General features: G+C 42.7%; 1 protein-coding gene across 4 annotated transcripts in view; it reads right to left on the bottom strand.

Annotated features, from left to right (window-relative positions):
* The window catches only part of GRAMD1B (GRAM domain containing 1B), a 338,159-nt gene extending 322,602 nt beyond the window's left edge, over positions 1–15,557 (bottom strand). The window contains exon 1 of one of the 4 annotated variants that reach the window (XM_069070089.1): positions 15,232–15,557. Coding sequence is in view for 1 of the 4 variants with exons in the window: in XM_069070085.1 (XP_068926186.1) it covers positions 15,232–15,257 (26 nt within the window). In the remaining 3 variants the exon portion in view is untranslated. The remainder of the gene's footprint in view (positions 1–15,231) is intronic. The other 3 variants (XM_069070083.1, XM_069070084.1, XM_069070085.1) reach the window with 3 other exon arrangements.
* Positions 15,558–18,952: the final 3,395 nt, after the last annotated feature.

The raw sequence follows: 18,952 nt of genomic DNA, 5'->3' as shown, positions 1-18,952 counted from the left end.
TGTTACCAACTGGTCCTTTCACTCACTAAGTACCACTAGACCTCTGACATACACTCTGCGGCAGCTATCTCCTCTCTGGATGGCAAGCCCTGTGTAGCTTCCTGGATCCCTCAAGACCAGGAGAGATGCCATATGACTGGATGATAGAACCAGCCAAAAACAGGAGACAATTCAGGAAGCATTAAGCCTGGAGTAAGGAAGAAACGGCTTCAAATCTGGCCTCAGACACTTAGTACTTGTGTGACACAGGGCAAGTCACTAACGTCTATTTTCCTCAACTGCAAAATGGGGATGATAGCACAGTGCCTGGCACATAGTAGGACCATATAAATGCTTATGTCCTTCCCTTCCCCTATTCAGAACTGATGACAGTGGGATAGGACATTCCCTTTTTGAAAAAAAGAAATAATTTGAGATATGGTTATTGTACTAGTGATTTGAAAATCTCTTATTGTAATCCATTATCTTATTCAAACTGCAGCCTAGACCAAGAGGATGATCATTTAAGTATACTTGTCTATATATTTTCTCTCTTTATAGCTAATTCATACCAATCAATGTTCCTTCTTTCTTATAAGGTCCTGTCCCCACACTGCAGATAGTACCCATCTAAATGCAATGATACAAGTTAGCCAGTAGGTTCAGAACTCCAAATAAATTAGACTAGTCCTAGTCACATTAAGATTCACTTTGTAAAGCCAGCTACAATACATCTGCAGATGCGTGATAGTAGACATGTCTAAAATATTAGACACAGCAGGAGCATAAACTATAGGAAGAGGAAGGAGGAACAGAGGAAATTATTTTTTGAGCCATGTCTTATCATTGCAGTGATATCAGTGTCTTGTCACTTTACAGTCAGGCAAATGCTTTGGGAAAGCAGCCCCAGTGCTCCCACAAACCTTTCCAATCTGACAAAGCCAAAATTAATCATTCAGTGTCTGTGCTGGGCAGTGCTAAATAAAGCTACCAACCAAGTCTTATTTACCTGGCTTAGTGCCTTCTCAGGCAAAAGATAGGACACTCACGTATGCAAATCACCAACAATAATCAGAAGCTAATATTCTCTATTGACTTTTCCTGGCTGTGCAGGAATAGAGGGAATGGTAATAACCAGGTTGGAGGAAACCCTTAAAGACTTTTCCTTCTCAGTCTTCTGAAGGGATCCGTGCAGTCCCTAAAGGTCTTGTCATCCCTGCTGTCTGCCTGGATGTGATAACCTGGACCTCTCTGTCACACAGAAAATTGACCTGCCCAACCAAGAACCAAAATGAGGGAAGGGAACAAAATGGTTGAACCAGCAAACAAAGCCTAGTACTAAACAGCAGCTGAGGTTGTAGGCCCCAGAAAAGTGAAACACACTGGAAGGATTCAGAATTATGACTCTGGAGGAAGGCTCCAAGGAGAAAATAAAGAACCAATGGAACACACTTGGGCTAAAGGAAAAATAAGCAGGCTGCCATGTATTCCTCTCCAGGCTCCATCCCTGATTCTCTGGACTTACTCTCCCTTGCCACATAAGCCTTCTCAAACTGGATGGTCACAACCTGCTCTGTGATCTCTTCCTCAGATTGACCAGCTACTCCCCAAAATTCCATTTTAAGGAAAGTACCGAGACAAGACATGTCTACATTCCTTTCCAGACACCATTCCTGACTCTCTAGATTTTTCTCTACCATGCTCCACGAAGAGTTATTTTCTCCTTCTCTCGCATTTTTCAGCTCCCTTTTACATGTTGTTTACTCCCTTTAGAATTTAAGTTCTTTGAGGGTAGGGCCTGTCTTCCTTTCTGCTTTTATATGTATTCACAGTACTTAGCACAGTGTCTGGCACGTAAGTGCTTAATAAATTCTTGTTGACTTGTTAAGTTGCTGTTTGCAGTTCCATTGTTCCCAGTTTGAGGAACCAGGAACCTGTGATTCATTCATTATGGAATCATTGAGTCAGAGTTAGAAGGGATGTCAGGGTCATTTAGACCAATCTCTACCAAAAGCACAACCCTCCCTTTTGGTATCAATAGGTCAAGAGCCTATGATTTCAAAGGGCCAGAGATTTTGACATAGAAGGGATTTTACAGGTCACTTAATACAACCCACTCATTTTATAGATTATGAAACTGAGGCCCAGTGAGGGCAAGTGACTTACCCAGCTTCCCACAAGGAGTATATGGCAAAGCCAGAGTTGAAACAAAGGTCTCCTGATTCCAAAGTGAGGTCTTCCTTCCACTACATCACATCCACTGCCCAGTGGTGGTCATGGGTTGTTTTATCTCCACTTTCCCCTGCTATTCTATCCATGTGCCATCATTCCAGCCCCCTGTCACTCCAGCCTGGTCCCTGTGGATCCTGCTTGCCACAAGTACTTATGTTCATTAATGCTGTCATTTAAGCATAGTCCCAGCAGATCCCGACTTGACTTAGGAGCCCCAAGAGACAAACAATTACCATAGAAAGCTAAACTACTTGCCCTAGGGACTATCTCCATCCACCATTCTCCCAGAATATCTCTTTTCTTCTTCCTTGTAGTTCCTTTCTCTCCTTGTCCCTCTTGCTTGGTTCTTTCTACCATACCCCATTAGACTATATAGCATTTTCTGAGTGTCTCTACTTCCTTTCCACCAAATCTTTAAGAGGAAGATTTGCATAATGCAGGCATAGCTTAGCTGTGGTTTTGCTGCCCCACTTAATCACCATCTTCTCTCAAATGAATTCTTTATAGGTATTCACATGGTTAATCTAGTCATGAAAACTGCCAGTGGCCCACATATCTGAGCTTGAAAAAAAATTCAAGTTAATAGGCTCATAAAATATTTTTAAAAAGTAGAAAAAGAATTATCCACCAGGACTCAAGGAAATTTAACACTTTTCTCTTGTTTTTAGCTGTGGCATAATATAACCTGGAGGCTAAAAGTCTAAGGTTCAAGTCCTGATTCTAACATTTACTGAGCCTATGACCACTGGCAAGTCAGCCCAGAAGGAAAAGTACTGTATCGGGAGTCAAAAGACCTCAATTCAAATCCCTGCTTTGTCACTTAGGTGTTTTGTGTTACTTCATCTCCCTGGATCTCAGATCTTCCTGAGTTTTAGATCTCCCTGGGTCTTAAATAATGGGGAAGCTGGATGAGATAAATAACCTCAAAGATCGCTTTCATCCCTAAAAATCTTATGATCTCATAAGTTACACTTAAAACCTCTGAGCCTCTGTTTTCTCAGATCTAAAATGGGAATAAGATAGTACCTGCCTCATAGGGTTCCCAAGAAAAGTACTTTACAAACCTTAATGTACTATAAGCCATTCTTGTATTAGTCATCCTTTTTAGAAGGGTTTTCATGATCATCCCTGTTTATTGGAGAATAAGTGCATGTTGATCTAAGGATGACGCTTGTTCTTTCACCTATTGAGGGAGGGAGTCAAAGGAAGGAGGTAATAAAGACTAGAAGAAGAGGTGACTGAGAAATAAGGATAGGGCCAATGCAGATTTCAGAGGATAAAAGAAAAGTCTCTGATAGGCTGATTTGATTCACTGATCATCCATATGCAATGAGCCAGTAGAGCTAACCCCACTGGGAAAACAAAAAAATTGATATTCAACAAGGAAAGGTCATCCTCAGTCTCTTCTTCTCACATGCCTTCCATTTTCTGACTGTAACTGAAACCTGGCTTTCTCATAGATACCACACCCTCTCTCCTACACTAACTGAGCCTTCTCCTACCCTTCCTGATGAGCCAAGGCAGGAAAAGGAAGCAGCATACCCCTTGACCCCTCCCAATGCTATTCTCAGATCTTCCCTCTGCTTTATTACTCAGAAATCTCTTCTTTGATGTTTAAGCAGAGCAGAGAATGTTGGACCTGTAGTGAAGAAGACAGGGTCAAATTCTGCCTTTGGCACTGACTAGGTAGGTGTGAGCGTGAAGTACAACTTCACTGAAGGCCTCATCTGCAAATGTCAATCACTGTCATCTCTATTAATCCAAGTATGCTACCCAGATCACAACCTTACTGTAGCCATCTACCCCAACTCCCAGTCACTCCCTCACATGCTTCACATTAATTTCAGCAAGTGGTTCATAGTCTCTCTCTCTTTTCCCCCAAGTCCCTGCCCTAATCCTTAGTGATTTAAATATATATATTCCTGTTGATGACCATTCTAACATCCTGGCTCCCAGATCCTCAACCTGCTTAATTTCTATGACTTCTAACCCCTTTCCACTGAATAAATTATCATTCCTTAGACCTTGCCATCACCTGAAATTGTCCAATCTCCAAGTTCTTCAATTCTAAAATTGTCCATCTCTGATCATAAGCGCTATCCTTTCACTGGCTCCCTCTTCCTTCACCTGCTTTCCCTGTGGAACATCTGTTTCTACAATCCATCCACTTCATTAAGTTCTCCCAAAATTTACCCATATCCTCTTAATTGCCAAGAACCAGTATCTTTTCTCTACCTTCATCCATCTCAATTTTGCCTGTAGCATCGGACACCACTGATACACCTTCCTGATCCACTTTCTTCCTAGACACGCTCTCTAAGAAGCTTCAGGTCTTTATCCTTTCTTTTGCTTCCTTGTACTAACTGGTCTCCTGGCCTTCAGTCTCTTCCCTCTTTAAGTCTTAAGTCTCTTCTCTGTAACAACTGCCAAAATAGTCTTCCTAATGCACAATTCTGGCTCATCATCAGGCTGGCTACGCAGTAATCGATTTTTCAGTCAAAGCATTTCTCAGAGACCATCTACTAAGTCACAGAAGGGTTGTGATCTAAATTAGTAAAGTAACTGTCTAAGAAAATTATGGAACCTTGAAATATTGCAGTATAATTCACAGATGGATTGCTCCTGCTCAAAATTTTGCTTCCTAGTGGATTGAGGGTTGGACTTGGAGTCAGGGAGACCTGCTCAAATCCAACCTCAGACAATATGGGACCCTGAGCAAGTCACTTAACTTTGGTCTATCTCAGTTTCCTCAACTATAAAATGAGGATAATAATAGCACCTACATCCCAGGGCTGTTGTGAGGATCAAATAATACAATATTTGTAGAGCACTTAGCACAGGGTCCGGAATGTAATAGGCATTTAATAAATAAATGCTTCTTTTCTTCCTTCCTCTAAGATAAAATGTAAACTCCTTGGCCTGTTATTTAAGGCTTTCTATTAGCAGGCTCTATTCTATTTTTCCTACTTTATTTCACACAACTTGCCTTTGTGGACTATATGGTCCAGCCAAATTAGACTAATAGGCATTCTCCAAGCTTAACTTTCTTCCATTTCTCACCTCCTTACACAGCCCTTCTTTCATGCTCCTTCCCCATTTCCACCTTGAAGAAACTTTTTTCTTCCTTCAAGGTTCACCATCTCTGTTAAACCTTCCACGAGCCCTACCAATGAAAGTTTTCTCTCCCTCCTCAAAATTTCCTGGAGTCCTCCATATATGAATCTCTCCTTTGCAGTAGTAATAGTAGTAGTAGTAGTAGTAGCAGCAGCAGCAGCAGCAATAGTAGTAGTAGCAGTATTAGTAGAAGAAGTAATAATAATGATAATATAATGATAACAATAATGTATAGTGCTTTAAGGTTTACAAAACACTTTTACAAATATTATCTCATTTGATCCTCATAACAACCCTGGGAGGTAGGTGCTATTATTATCCCTACTTTACAGATGAATAAACTGAGGCAGATGGGAGGTTAAGACTAATCCACTATCACATAGTAATAGTTTGAGACTGGATTCAAATTCAGGTCTCCCTAACTCCAGGTCTAGCACCCAATCTACTCTGCCACCTAGCTGCATTTTGTCCTACCACCTATTATTTTAATATTTTTCTATGCTCATGTCATATCCTCTCTATTAAAATGTAAACTCCTTGAGGGCAGTCAGTGTGTCTTATCTCATCTCTGTCTCTCCAATTGTTATCATGCTACCTCGAGCTCAGTAGGTATTTAATGTTTGTTGAATTAAACTAAATTTGAATGGGTTTTCTAGCCCCCCAAGAAAAATGATTACCTTAAAAACCAACAGGTATATCTCAAAAGTAAAGTATTTTCTGAAAAACTCCTGGGGAAGTACCACAACTGAACAAGCCCAGGAGATGGCCATGATGGACCATTGGCATGCTGGATCACTATTGCAAAATCACAGTCAACTTGAAGAAGAGAGGTACAGTAGAAAAAGGTCTAGATTTGGAGTCCAAGGACCCTGAGTTCATGTCTTGTCTTTGCATTTGTTGCCTATGTGACCTTGAATAAATCACAATTTCTCTGGATGTCAATTTCCTCATAGGATGATGGATGACTAGATGACTCTAAAAGCATTGGAGTCTTTGCTCCCCTTAGACCTCAGATTTACCCAACAGAGACTCTGAAAATGGAAGCTGATAGTTTTGAAAATGACCAAAGCAAAAAATCTTAACTCCCACCATCTAACCTCCTCCACTCATGTATTGTTGAATGAAGCTGGGAAAAATCATAAGTAACTGAGCCAAATGGTCCCCTAAAAATTTATGTTATCTAATCTCAACTTCAGCAAAACAATGCTTTTACTTCTGTGTAATTGATTCTCTATCTTACTCTCCACAGTCTTCTAAACCCTCTCTCATCTCCTCAAGTTTCCCCAACTCCTTTCCCAATGTCTCACACCAGAGATCACTTCATACTTTACCGAGACAATAAAGTTGATTGACTGAGCTTCCTCCTTCCTTTTCTACATGTCAAAACTTCTTGATATCATCCCTCATTCTCTCATTCTTTTTTTTTTTTGCTTTTTGGAGGGCAATTGGGGTTAAGTGACTTGCACAAAGTCACACGGCTAGTAAGTGTGTCAAGTATCTGAGGCTGGATTTGAACTCAAGTTCTCCTGACTCCAGGACTGGTGCTCTATTCACTGCACCACCTAGCCGCCACTCATTCTCTCATTCTTTACTCTAGCCTCTGAAGAAGTGATTCTTCCCCTGACCAAGACCACTCTTTCTATACAGACTACTGATACACTCTTTCTCCTCTAGAAAATTATGCCCACAATCATCTCCTATTTATACTTAATCTTCAGTCTCTCCCTGGTTACTTCTCAGCAGCTTACAAATATGCCCATATCCCCCATACTTCAGAAGACCCTGCCATCCCTATAAATTGACATTCTAGGGGGTGGCTAGGTGGCACAGTGAATAGAGCAATGGCCCTGGAGTCAGGAGGACCTGAGTTCAAATACAGCCTCAGACACTTAACACTTGATAGCCATGTAACCTTGGACAAGTCACTTAACCCCAATTGCCCTGCCCTCCCCCCTCCAAAAAGCAAAACACAAAAAAAACTCCACTAACATCCGTTATTCTCCTCCCTTTCACAACCAAACTTTTTTAAAAAGCTGTCTATATCCACTGGCTTCACTTCTCTCACTCCTCAACCCTCTGCTTACAAATATATCACTAATTGAAATGTCTCTTTCCAAAGTTATCAGTGATATCTTAAATGCTAAATCTGATACCCTTCCTCAGTCCTCATCCTTCTTGACCCTCCTTCAGCAATTGATCCTGCTCTTTTCCTGGGTGTGCCTCCTCTCTTCGTGTTTGTGAATTGCCTTTTCTTGGTTCTCCTCTTACCTGACTAACCACTCCTCAGTCTCCCCTGCTGCTTCTTCATTCATATCATACTTCCTAACTGGGAGAACCCCAGGGCTCTGCCTTGGGATTCACTTCTATTTTCTTTCCATACTCTCCACTTGGAAAGTGGTGACCTTCTAAGTTCCCATGGCTTTAGCAGTTCTATTCAGGTGATTACCAAACCTATATATTCAATCCTAGTTGCCCTTGCTGGGCTCCAGTCATGCTTCTCCAACTGTCTATGAGAAATTTCAAACTGGATGCCCTATAGGTAACTCAAATTCTACACGTCCAAAATAGAGTTCATTATTCCCACCCCCCTCCCCCACCAAATCCATTCCTCTTCCCAACTTCTCCATTTCTCTCAAGACATCAGCTATCCTTTCAGTCACCTTGGCTTACATCCTCAGGATTCCTCACTCTCACTCCATATATCAACTCTGTTGACACATTTTGTCATTTCTTTCTTCACAACATTTCTCATGTCTGCCCCCAATCATCTCTCTCAGACTACTTCATTAACCTCCTAATTGGTCTTCTAGTCTCTAGTCTCTTCCCTCTTAGATCCATCCTATAATTCTTCTCACCTCACCTGTACTTCTTGGAATCTCATTTTTCCTTTGAAATTTTACTCAGGAGTCACCTTATACATGAGACTTTTTCTGTTCCTCTCCACCACCATTAGCCCCAAGCTGCTAGTGTTCTCTCTCTCCACCAAAATTACCTAATATTTATTCTACATATGCTTATTTATGGATCTGCTGCTTTCCCTGGACAGAATGTTAGCTTCTTAAAGGCAGTGTCTGTTTCATTTCTGTATTTGGATCCCTAGCACCTAGCCCAGTACCTGGCGGAGAGTGGGAGCTTAATAAATGCTTCTCAATGGATTTAGATGCTCTTTGGGTTGGTTTTTTTTTTTCCTTTTACAAAACAGAGGCAGATGAACTCTGTACACTAGAAAGCAGAGGGGTGGGGGTGGGGAAGAAAAGGCCAAGAGAAAATGCATATGGATATCTGATTAAGTTTTAGAATTGTTGTTGTTTTTTTTTAAAGGAAATTATCTTCTGTTTTTCCCTTAATGGATTGCCAACCCTATAGGTCTTTGAACATACAGGAGGAGAATTTACAGATGGTTCACATTAATACTCCAAATTTCCCTCTGGCCTAGAGTTGAGGTTACCTTTGCAAAGTCCCTGTGAAGGACATTCTCTAGCCAGCAGGCCAATGTATTTTAATAGAAAATAGTCTCTAGAAGCAGTTTAATTAGCTAGCAAAGCAACTTTCTCAGGCCCCCAGACTCCTCTATCACTCTTTCCAGGATCTGAAACTGCAAACAGAGACTTTCCAGGATCAGAGATTGTAAAGGCAGCCTCTGACTTGCAAAAATTAGCACCAAAATGGTTAACAGTTGACATGCATGCCAGCACCTGATTACATGCCAACACATACCTGCATAAGAATGACTGGCATTTTGGATTTCCTGAGTATTTTAGTACCGCCTAACCAGTACTGTCTTATTAACTGGTCCATTAAGTTAAAGAGTTGCTCGCAAAATTAATTCATATTCAACTTCCCTGGGCCCAAAGCAAGGCTACATCTAAACTACTATACCCTGTGTCTCACCAAGCACAATATGCACCTTTTGTAGGTAATAAATTGGTTAATGACAAGGCACTAATGAGACACACACAGGCATCCCCCAACCATGTCAAAGCAACCCTCGCTATCAACTACAAGGCTGAATGCAGATTCTAGGGCTCCCACAGGCAAACTCAACTAAAAGGAGCTCCTTCATGCCAAGGCCACCATGGCTACCACCACTGTGAACCTAGCCTTCTCCCAAGTTAAGAAGACCCATTTCTGGAGTTCTGCTTCCACTGAACCCTGAACTCTCCCAGGGCACCTAAGCAGAAGTCAAAGCAGAAATCAGATAACTGCTACTCTGCTCTACAGTCCAAATAATCCAGAGAATAAGAGCCCAGTAACAACAATAGTAACAATCACTCACATCTCTACACAACAACCATATGAGTAGGTGGTAGGAGTATTATTATCCCCACTTTATGGATGAAAAAACTGTCACTCTACAAAATTAGACAACTTGCCCCCACGTCATACACCTGGTGACTGACATAGAACCTGAATCCAGATCTTGCTAATTCCACATCCTGAGCGCTTTCCAAAACCCTGCCTCCCCCGCCCCCCCCAGAAGCTCTTTACAGGTTGTTATCAAAGTCTAGATTTGCATATCATCCTCCTGAGGATGCCTTCTTATTGGATTAAATAAGATATTATGCTAAATATTCAACCACCCTCGTGACAGGGCGAGTGGGTGTGCTGGATATAATCTTCATGAAGACACCATTACAGGGTCATTTGTTTAATCTCAGTTCTGCAAAATGTAAAAATAGAACAAGCTGCCAGTAGGGAAAAGGCTGGAGAGCTTCACTAAGAAGGCTTCAGCAGCACAATAACCATGCTACCGCTGCTCTGGCTCCCCTGTTCTCTCCTGCTGCCAGGGAAGAAAGGGAGGAGGGAGGAAGCTGGGAAACAAGGTGATGTTTTCATTTTCTCTCCTCTTCTGTTCACTCTCCCTTCTTTGACTTTCCTCTCTTGGTTTCTGCCTCTTCCTCTCTCTTTATCTGTTTCTTCTCTTCCCCTTGTACTTTCCTCCCTTTCTATCCCCACTACTCCTTTACCTCCTTCATTCCAATGCTCCCTATCTCCCTCTCCCTCTCTTCTTCCTGCTTCTCTTCCCTTTTTGCCTTAGGGAACCGCGGGCATCTTTTGAGGCTCTCTAGAAGCACAACTTTCTGTGGCCTCTCCCTAGACAACATAGCATCTCTCAGGACTGCTCCTCTTTCTCATCTTCATCTGTAGTAACACCTGTCGAATCGATCTTACGGGACCATTATGAGGATGCAGTGAATATACCATATGTAAAGCTCTCTGCTAACTTAAAACTATGGGAATGTTATCATCATCAACATCATCTTTATTATTACCAGGATCACAGGATTAAAGATTAAAAGCTCGGAAGGACTTTAGAAATACCTAGTTCAAGCCCCACTTTTTATAAACTGAAGTTCAGAGGAAATGACTCACCCAAAGTCAACTGGGTGAGAAATAATAGAACTGGTATCTAAATCTAGATCTTTTGATTCCCAAACCAGTGCTCCTTCCAGATGCTGAAGATACTCAGAAATCAGGAGACGAAATCAGTAGGAATCATAAAGACCATATGGCAAAGGAAGTAAGGGGAGAGACCCTCTTTGTCCTATCCCATTGAATGAAAGCCCACCAAAACCTTGGGGTTTATTATATCCCTAATCCTCAGCTACTCAGGGAAACAGCATCAATCCTGCCTCATGGACAAATCAGTTTTAATTCTAAATGTTCAGGTTGTCACTCCCAAGAGATGGCCTCCAACACAACTCAAATCAACTTTTATTTGATGACACCATCAAATCAACTTTTTTACAGTCTAGTCTCCAGGAGTAGCCTTTCCCCTCTTCCCGGAGGCTTCAGGGCTTAGCCAATAGAAAGAAAGGCCCTGCCTTCTGCCCGAGGGGGTGCTGCTAGAGTGAGAGGCGTGCAGCCAACACCATGCCTGCCAGGGGCTCAGAGTGGTTCAACTGCTTGACCTAGTTGGACACAGAAATGAGTGGGTTGTTTTAAACTGATTAAAGCTCGTGACTGTTGAAATCAACCTAGTCTCATGCAATTCCTTCAACCTTCCCTGAGTGAGCTCCCAGGTACGTCAGTGTCTGCAAACCACAGTCAATCCCTATGAATAAAAGGAAAAATCTTTCTCTTCTGATTTGGATCACTTGAAATTTTCTGCCTTACCAATAAATTCCACTGTTCCTTTGCAATATACCAAGGAAAGAGTCAGTCAGCAATGCTGTGAATGACAGACCCACTGATGCCAGCCATCCCTGTAAGTAAAATAAAAAACTTTTCTCTTGCTCTCTCTGTCTTCGGGCACAGACTTATAAGATTAAGAGCTGGAAGGGACCTTAAATCTGTCCTCTGACCGCTTACCAGCTACATGAGCCTGGGCAAGTCATTTAACCTTTGTCTGCCTCAGTTTCCTCAACTATAAAAAATAGGGATAAAAACACCCACCTTCTAGGGTTGTTGTGAAGATCAAAGGAGATATTTATAAAGTGCTTAGCACAGAAACCTGGCAATAGTAAATACTTAAAAATGTTTATTCCTTCTATCCCCCATCTAGTCCAAACCCCTTATTTTACAGATTAAGTTCTAAGAAAGAAAAGTAACTTGTTGAAAGGCCTGCAGTTAAGAAACAGTAGGGGTGCCCTGTTTCTGGAAGTAAGAGAGATATTTGGAACCTGCTTCTATGTTCCCCCCATTGCTGTCAAAAGTAGAATATTTTTGTATGCAGCAGATTTGGTAATAATGTTCATTCCCCCCACCAGAATTAAAGTACACCTCTAATGTGAGGCTAAAGCTGTGCAGGTCTCTATTTCCCACATCACCCTCTAGTACTATTGGACTTCCTACTTTTTCCCTCCTTTTGCTCCCTATCATAGGGATTTTTTTTTCATTTTTCATATCTGTATCTACAGTATCTGTGTAGTTACTTAATAATTTTTTTTTATATCTATGCCTTAAACACTTCTACCAACCAGCTTTCTTTAGGGAATATTCATTCATTCAATCATTCAGTCAAAAACTGAGTTCCTCACACTATGTGCAAGCCAGGGTCAGAGCATCTTTAACACTCAGATATAGCACTTATATGCCAAAGTGTTCCTTTGGTGACATGTACTAAGAATAAAAATAAAGGATCAGTCCTCTAGAGAAAACAAAGGGCAGAGTTCACATCTTCTGACTGGAAGAGCCAAGCAGAACATTAAAGGTGTTCAGATGACAGAAAGGGAAGGAAAGGAAAGAAGAGGAAGAGGGGTCTTAGCAGAAAAGGAGGGCTTCCCAGTGGAAGGAAGACAGGCTTCCAGCCACCAACGCAATGAAAAAAATATTCCATAGTGCCAGAAGAAAAAGGGTGATAAAATCATGATAAGCAGCAGCCAAAGGACACTAACAGTCAAAAGCTACACATCACCAATAAACACCATAGTGTGGGAACAGAACATTGAAAATACACCATGGGAACCTGGTCTGATGACTGTTGATATGCAGGACACATTCCAGTGGACAGACTTAATGGGGGTACTTTCAAGTGGGAGAACAGCAAGCTGAACTCCAAGGACAGTAAATGATTATTATTACTGTCAGTGGGCAAAGGCTAAATATGTAGTAATATTTAATACCTGTTATTATAGAACATGATTGAGCATAAACCTGCATTGGGAGCCTAGATTTCATTTCATAGAACTATGAGCTAAGAGGTATAATCACTTTGAACTTTTTTGGCTGGGGAACCCACTGCTAATTTATGTGCTTAAGTTTCCAAATCAAAATTGCCCTGAATGAAAAAAGGGCAAAGGAGTTCAGAATCAGCCAGCAATGTGATTTTCCTTTTTTGAAATTCCAGTGCCTTGAACACAGTCTTCCTGAAGAACCCTCCCTCTAAGATGCAAACTGAGTTCAAGGTCCACTGAGTAAATCACAATATAATTGGGCAAAGGAGTGAGAAGGGGGTGTAGAGTGGGGCAAGAGAAGGTCAGGATGACCTTAACTGGGGTACAATCAAGGGCACCGAGATGATGTTCATTAAGGTCATGAAAGTAACCGTGGAAGAAATAGCCAGTGTGTTTGAGATGTGTCCTGAGAGAAACAGGGAGGTTAGGGAAGCAAGAACAGGGAGGGAATGGGGGAGAAAGGAAGTCATCTACATAGAATCCCAGGAAACTTCATCAAGAGTACAAAGGTGAATGGGACATGAGGGAGTTTGTGAATCTCTAATCTTGTCCCTCTAGCCTCCTAAATGTTCTTTAAATGAAAAACACACAAAAAAGGTGCACATTAGAATTGCCTTTCTTTGGACAAGTTCTTAAATGAAGTTGATAAGACAGCAAGATGGGAGGGGTGGAGGGGGGAAGCAGAAATACATCCAGGGCCACATTTTTTTTATCCTGTCTAGGTATCAGCTAGACTCCTAAAACTCCCAGAAAGATCCTCCTGATGAAACATGGCCCTCCTACAGAGTCTCCCAAGTACCGGGTTCATTATCCATTGGACCCTGGAGACACCACCCACTGTTGCATTCATCTCCCATAGGTGATACTCCCTGGTAGGAGCTGGCAGAGGCTATGGCTCAGCCCCCTGAACAAATTTCTTTGTCTTCACCCAAGGTGGTGGGAGTTCTTCATCTGCTGCTGCCATGAAAACACTTTTTTTTGTGTGCAAAGTCTTTTATTTCCTTGGGAAAATCCAGATCCCTGCCAAGGTTTGTACACGCTACACACTATGCAATCCCTCCCTTACTGCCAAACACAGACTAGAGATTCAGCATACAACCCACTCAAGTGGGAAGTCTCCTCTATCTGGCCCAGACACATGGGAACCAGGACCCAGGCACATGCAATCAAGTTGTTGTTCAGACATTACACAGATTCTGAGTCCTCTCCGGGAGAGTTCCTACCCCACCAGGTAGGGACTGCCAGGAACATGAAGCTTCTCCAGGCATGAAACAATAAAATGGTTACAGGTGTTCTTTCCTTCAGCTCTGGAGTTCTTAACCTGGGATAGATGAACATTTTTTTAAAGTATTTTGGTAATTGTGTTTCCATATAATTGGTTTCCTTTGTAATCCTATGTATTTTACTTTATGCGTTAAAAACATTATTCTGAGAAGGGGACTATAGGTTTCACTGAGCTGCCAAAGGGGACCACCACTCAATATAAAGTTAAGAATCCCTGTTTTAACTGTTCAGTGACCTCAAATAACCCTTTCCCTAAAGTTTCCTCCTTCCACTGGAGTGGTACTCACCACCTGATCCTCTAATCCACTTCCCTACGTTTCTCCCATTGAGAACCCTCAATGAGGGTGACTCAAATTAAAGACATCTGGGAAGAAGGGATTTTGTACCACCCGGCCAAGAACAAGAGATGAGAAAGCAAGGTTTTTCCCTACTCACGAACACCCAAGTACTTATGCCCTTACTAGAAGCCTTGGCTTCATAATCACATCGGGGGAAGCCTAGAAGGACAGAAGACACTCTCCAGGAAAAAGAAAAGACCTTTTCCTCAAGTTCAAACCTTTGCCAGGAAACTGGAGAAAGAAGTGCATTTTAAGTCCCTGACCATCATGTTGCCCTCAACACTCCTTTACAACAGCAAAAAGATGCCGGGTTAAATGACCACAGAATTCAGCGGGAGCTGCCTACTCCCACCCCAGGCTTTCCCTGGGCACCCAGCTATCGGGTCTCTTCTATCACAGCCCAGCCAACAATCCATGTTAATAGTTCTACAATGCCCTCTGTTAACTTTAATGATGTAAGGAGAAAACTTGGAAGAGGCAGCCATGCAATGGTCTCTGCAGCAGCCATGCCCCCAGACCCACCAGTCTGATCACCCTCCACCACCTAACGCTGAATCTCACTCCCTCTCCCCTCCCGCCCCCTATACCCCAGGGACCTGCTGGGTACCAAGGTGTGTCCCCGGGGGGTGTTAGGGAGGAGGTGAGGCACAGTACTGAGAAGTTGTTACCTGGCTCTGTTGGGAGAGGAACTCATGCGGTCAGATGGTCCCGGCGGGAGCCCCCGACCGATGGTGTCCTGTCCACAGTCGCCGCGGCTGGCTTCTGTTCACCACAACATCCCCGCAGCTGAGCTTGGCACGGGAGGGAGAAGCGGTCCCATCTGGAGGGGGAGGAGGAGGAAGAAGAGGACGAGGAGGAGGAGACGACAGAGCACGCTCAGAACCCGGGGAAGGGGGAGTCGCCGGGGCTCAGGGCTCTGAACGCCAGAGGTGGGGGGGCCCAGGAGCGGGAAGCAGGCTGGGGGAGGGGGCGAGCAGGGCGGAGGAGGAAGTAGGGGGCAATCTGGACCCGGCACCCGGCGAGGCACGCAGCCCACCCCTCACAGCCGGAGACTGCTCCGCACTGGCTGGGCGGCAACCCTCTCTAGGCTGCAGGGCGGGAGGGAGGAAACGGAACTCCCCTCTCTGCCTATCTCTTGTCTCTGTGTCTCCCACTCAGTGTCTCTCTAGGTCTGTGCCTCCATCTCCCTTTCTCTATTGCCCGCTTCTTCCCCTTCCTCTCCTTCCCTCTGAAAAGCTACCCCCTTCCTCTCCTTTTACCCCGATGTCTGTGTTTCTAGTCCCTTTTATCTCTCTCCCTCTCCCCCTGTCCTTCTATCTCTGTTTCAGTCTCTGGCCTCTTTATCTCTGTTGGTCTCTTGCACCATCCCCCTCCCTTTCTGTCCTTATTTCTGTGTCTCTGCCGGCATCTCTGCCCCTGTATCTCTCGTCTCCCTCTCTCTCTCCTTCACTGAATGGGACTCAGAGCCTGGGACTTGGAACCTCCCAGTGTTGCCTTCACTCCTTCTACTGGAATATTTAGCACTGCAGTGTAACTCGGGGACACAGAGAGAGAGAGAGAGAGAGAGACGGCATAGATACAGGTTCTTGAAAAATCAATCAGCTCCAGTAGGAAAACTTGCAGAAGGGAAGCTGCTGTTTGTGTGTGGCAAGAAAACAACGGCCCACCTGGAAGCTGGAGTCTCATATTTTATCTCCTACAATAAAATAGACGAATAAAAGGAGATTGGAAGCAAATTTTCCACCAGCCAACATGGTGATCTGCTGGCTCCTCAAGATAGAGAACAGGACTTCAGCTAATGAATGAGGCAGTTTTAAGCAGGGTAGTGTTGGTCCTGAGGTTGTTTAGTATAGTGCCTGGCACAAGGTAAGTGTTTAATAAATGCTTGTTGATTTGACTGACTGCTGGGATCAGTCAGAGCCGAGAGAATCCTTAGAGCTCATCCAGTCCAACCATCTCATCTTGCACAGATGAAGAAAATGAGTTCCAGAGAAGTTAACTCCCCCAAAGCCAGTTAGCTAGCAGCAGAACTAGGGCATGAGCCCACATTCAACTCCCAATCCAGAGACCCTGCCCCTGAATGCTAAGGAGAAATGGGCAAAAGGATCCATTTCATTCCGATATCCCAAGAAAAAGAGGGCTGTCACATGGCTCCATTCCCAGACTTGGCCAATGCACCTTCCTCTTACTGTAGTGGCTTTGGCCAAGCCATCCATTTAAGGGTTTCAGCCCTAGCTCTCATCTGAGCTGCTTTAATAGCCCACCTGGTTTCCTTCTGGAAAGAGCATTGACAAATGAAGAGTCTCAAGTGGAACTGGTTTGTGAGGCACCATTCTAAAGCTAAGAAAGGGTAAAATGACATCCTCTTTCACTGCTGTCTTCCAGAGACCTAGCTAACAAGATCTGCTTTATAAAGCTCCCATTTTCGGCTTATCACTTTTTCCACCCTCCTCTCCACAGCTTACATCCATCTGGCTGCTCTCAGACCCAGATACCTTAGTACTACCTACCAAAGAGAATCCCAGCCTTATTCTTCTCCCTTAAATTAAAATGCTACCTGGAAGTTTCTGCCTAAATCAAAAATGTTTTCTTCCTGGAAAAGTCTATAGGGTCTTAACATTAATTTTCCTTTCTCAGAAGCAGCCCCATTTCACTTATAAATATCATTCCCTTAGGCATCCCAATAACCCCAACAACTGTTCTCTCTTCCAAGTGTTCCTTTGGGTAATTGTTTTTGGCACTGTCAATAAATTCCCTCCCTGTAACTACATGGAGTCCAGTGATTTGCTAAGCAGCTATTAAATCTGCCTCTACCCTTGGGAATGATTTATATTCATTCTACGAGAGGATAAATTGAGATAGTCAAAGCACCTTTGTTGAAGTTAGGCAGCAAATCAGGAAGGCCCTGAATACTGGGCATTCCAAAGTTAACTGAATCCTGGGCATCCTCAAAAAGCAACCAAGAATGAATTCTACTCCATCCTTCTTATTCTAACTCATCCAAAGTTTACTTGAGATTCATTTGTACCCACATTCTTTACTTCTTTTAAATGTCTATATCTTTCCCAGTTGTACGCTATCTCCTTTATAGATCATAAGCTCCCCCAAAGGCAGGGACATTGACAAACTGAAGCACTCTTAGAGGAGGATGAACTGGGTGGTTAGGAGACTTAAAGGTATCCTATGAGGATAATTAAAGAAAATGGAGATGAGAGTCTGGAGAAGAGAAGATTTAGAGGGGAAATTATAGCTGTCTTCAAATATCTGAAGAGCTGTCATGCAGAATCCTTTATATAACTCTCTACAGTTTACAAAGTCTTTTCCTCACAACAATCTGGTGAGGCAGGTAGTACAAGTATTATTATCCCTGTTTTACAGATGAAGAAGCTAAGGTTCAGAGAGTTTGAGTGACATGTCCCTGGTCACACAGCTAGTGGGTGCTTGAAGGAAGAAAACAAGCATTTAGCAAGCACCTACTAAGATGTGCTGGATTCTATTCTAAAAGCTTTTCAGTTCTCTTATTTAATCTTCTTAACAATCCTGGGAGATAGATGCGATTATTATCTCTACTTTACAGTTGAGGAAACTGAGGCAGACAGAGGCTAAGTGACTTGCCCAGAGTCAAACTGCTATTACTAGCTGTATCTTACAAGTTCTCTGAGATGGGATTTGAGCTCAGGTCTTCTCCACTCTAGGTCCAGGCTCTAACCACTGCACCACCTGGTTGCCTCCAGGACTATAATTCAGGTCTTGTGATTCCAAGTCCAGTGCTCTTTCCTCTATACCATACTGTTCCAGATAATAAAGTGAGGATGATGGGTAGAAATTTCAGGAAGATTTTAGCTCAATATAATAAAGAACATTATAATCATTAAAGTCATTGGAAAATGCAGTAGATTTCTTTTTAAGGTAACGTGTTGCCCATCACTAGAGATGTCCAAGTTGAGACCAAATGGTCTGTCATATAATAATCTGACATTTATATGGGGTTTTGAGATTTGCAAAGCATTTTATATGCATTTATCTCATTTAAATCTCAATTCTCTGAGTAAATTATAGACAGTATAATGCGAGATTTACACTTCACAAGTAGGAAACAACTACAAATCAAGGCTTAATTTATTGTTTTGCTGATTGTCTAGACTTAAGAAAGTGATGGAAAAAAGATCAATAATGCAGATTAAACTTTAAAATTACTATGCTTTGGAGGTGGCTAGGTGGCACAGTGAATAGAGCACAGGCCTGGAATCAGGAGGACCTAAGTTCAAATCCAGCCTCAGACACTTAACTAGACGTGTGACTTTGGGCAAGTCACTTAATCCCAATTGCCCCTCAAAAAAAAACAACAAAAAAATTACTATGCTTTTTGGAGATCTTGTTAAAATTTAA

This window comes from Petaurus breviceps, unplaced genomic scaffold (genome assembly GCF_028583685.1).
Source record: "Petaurus breviceps papuanus isolate PSGF00001 unplaced genomic scaffold, PetGlider_PUasm1.0 90804, whole genome shotgun sequence".
NCBI classification, from domain to species: domain Eukaryota; kingdom Metazoa; phylum Chordata; class Mammalia; order Diprotodontia; family Petauridae; genus Petaurus; species Petaurus breviceps.
The sequence above is the reverse complement of the archived record's forward strand: the minus strand, read 5'-3'. Positions and strand labels throughout refer to the sequence as shown.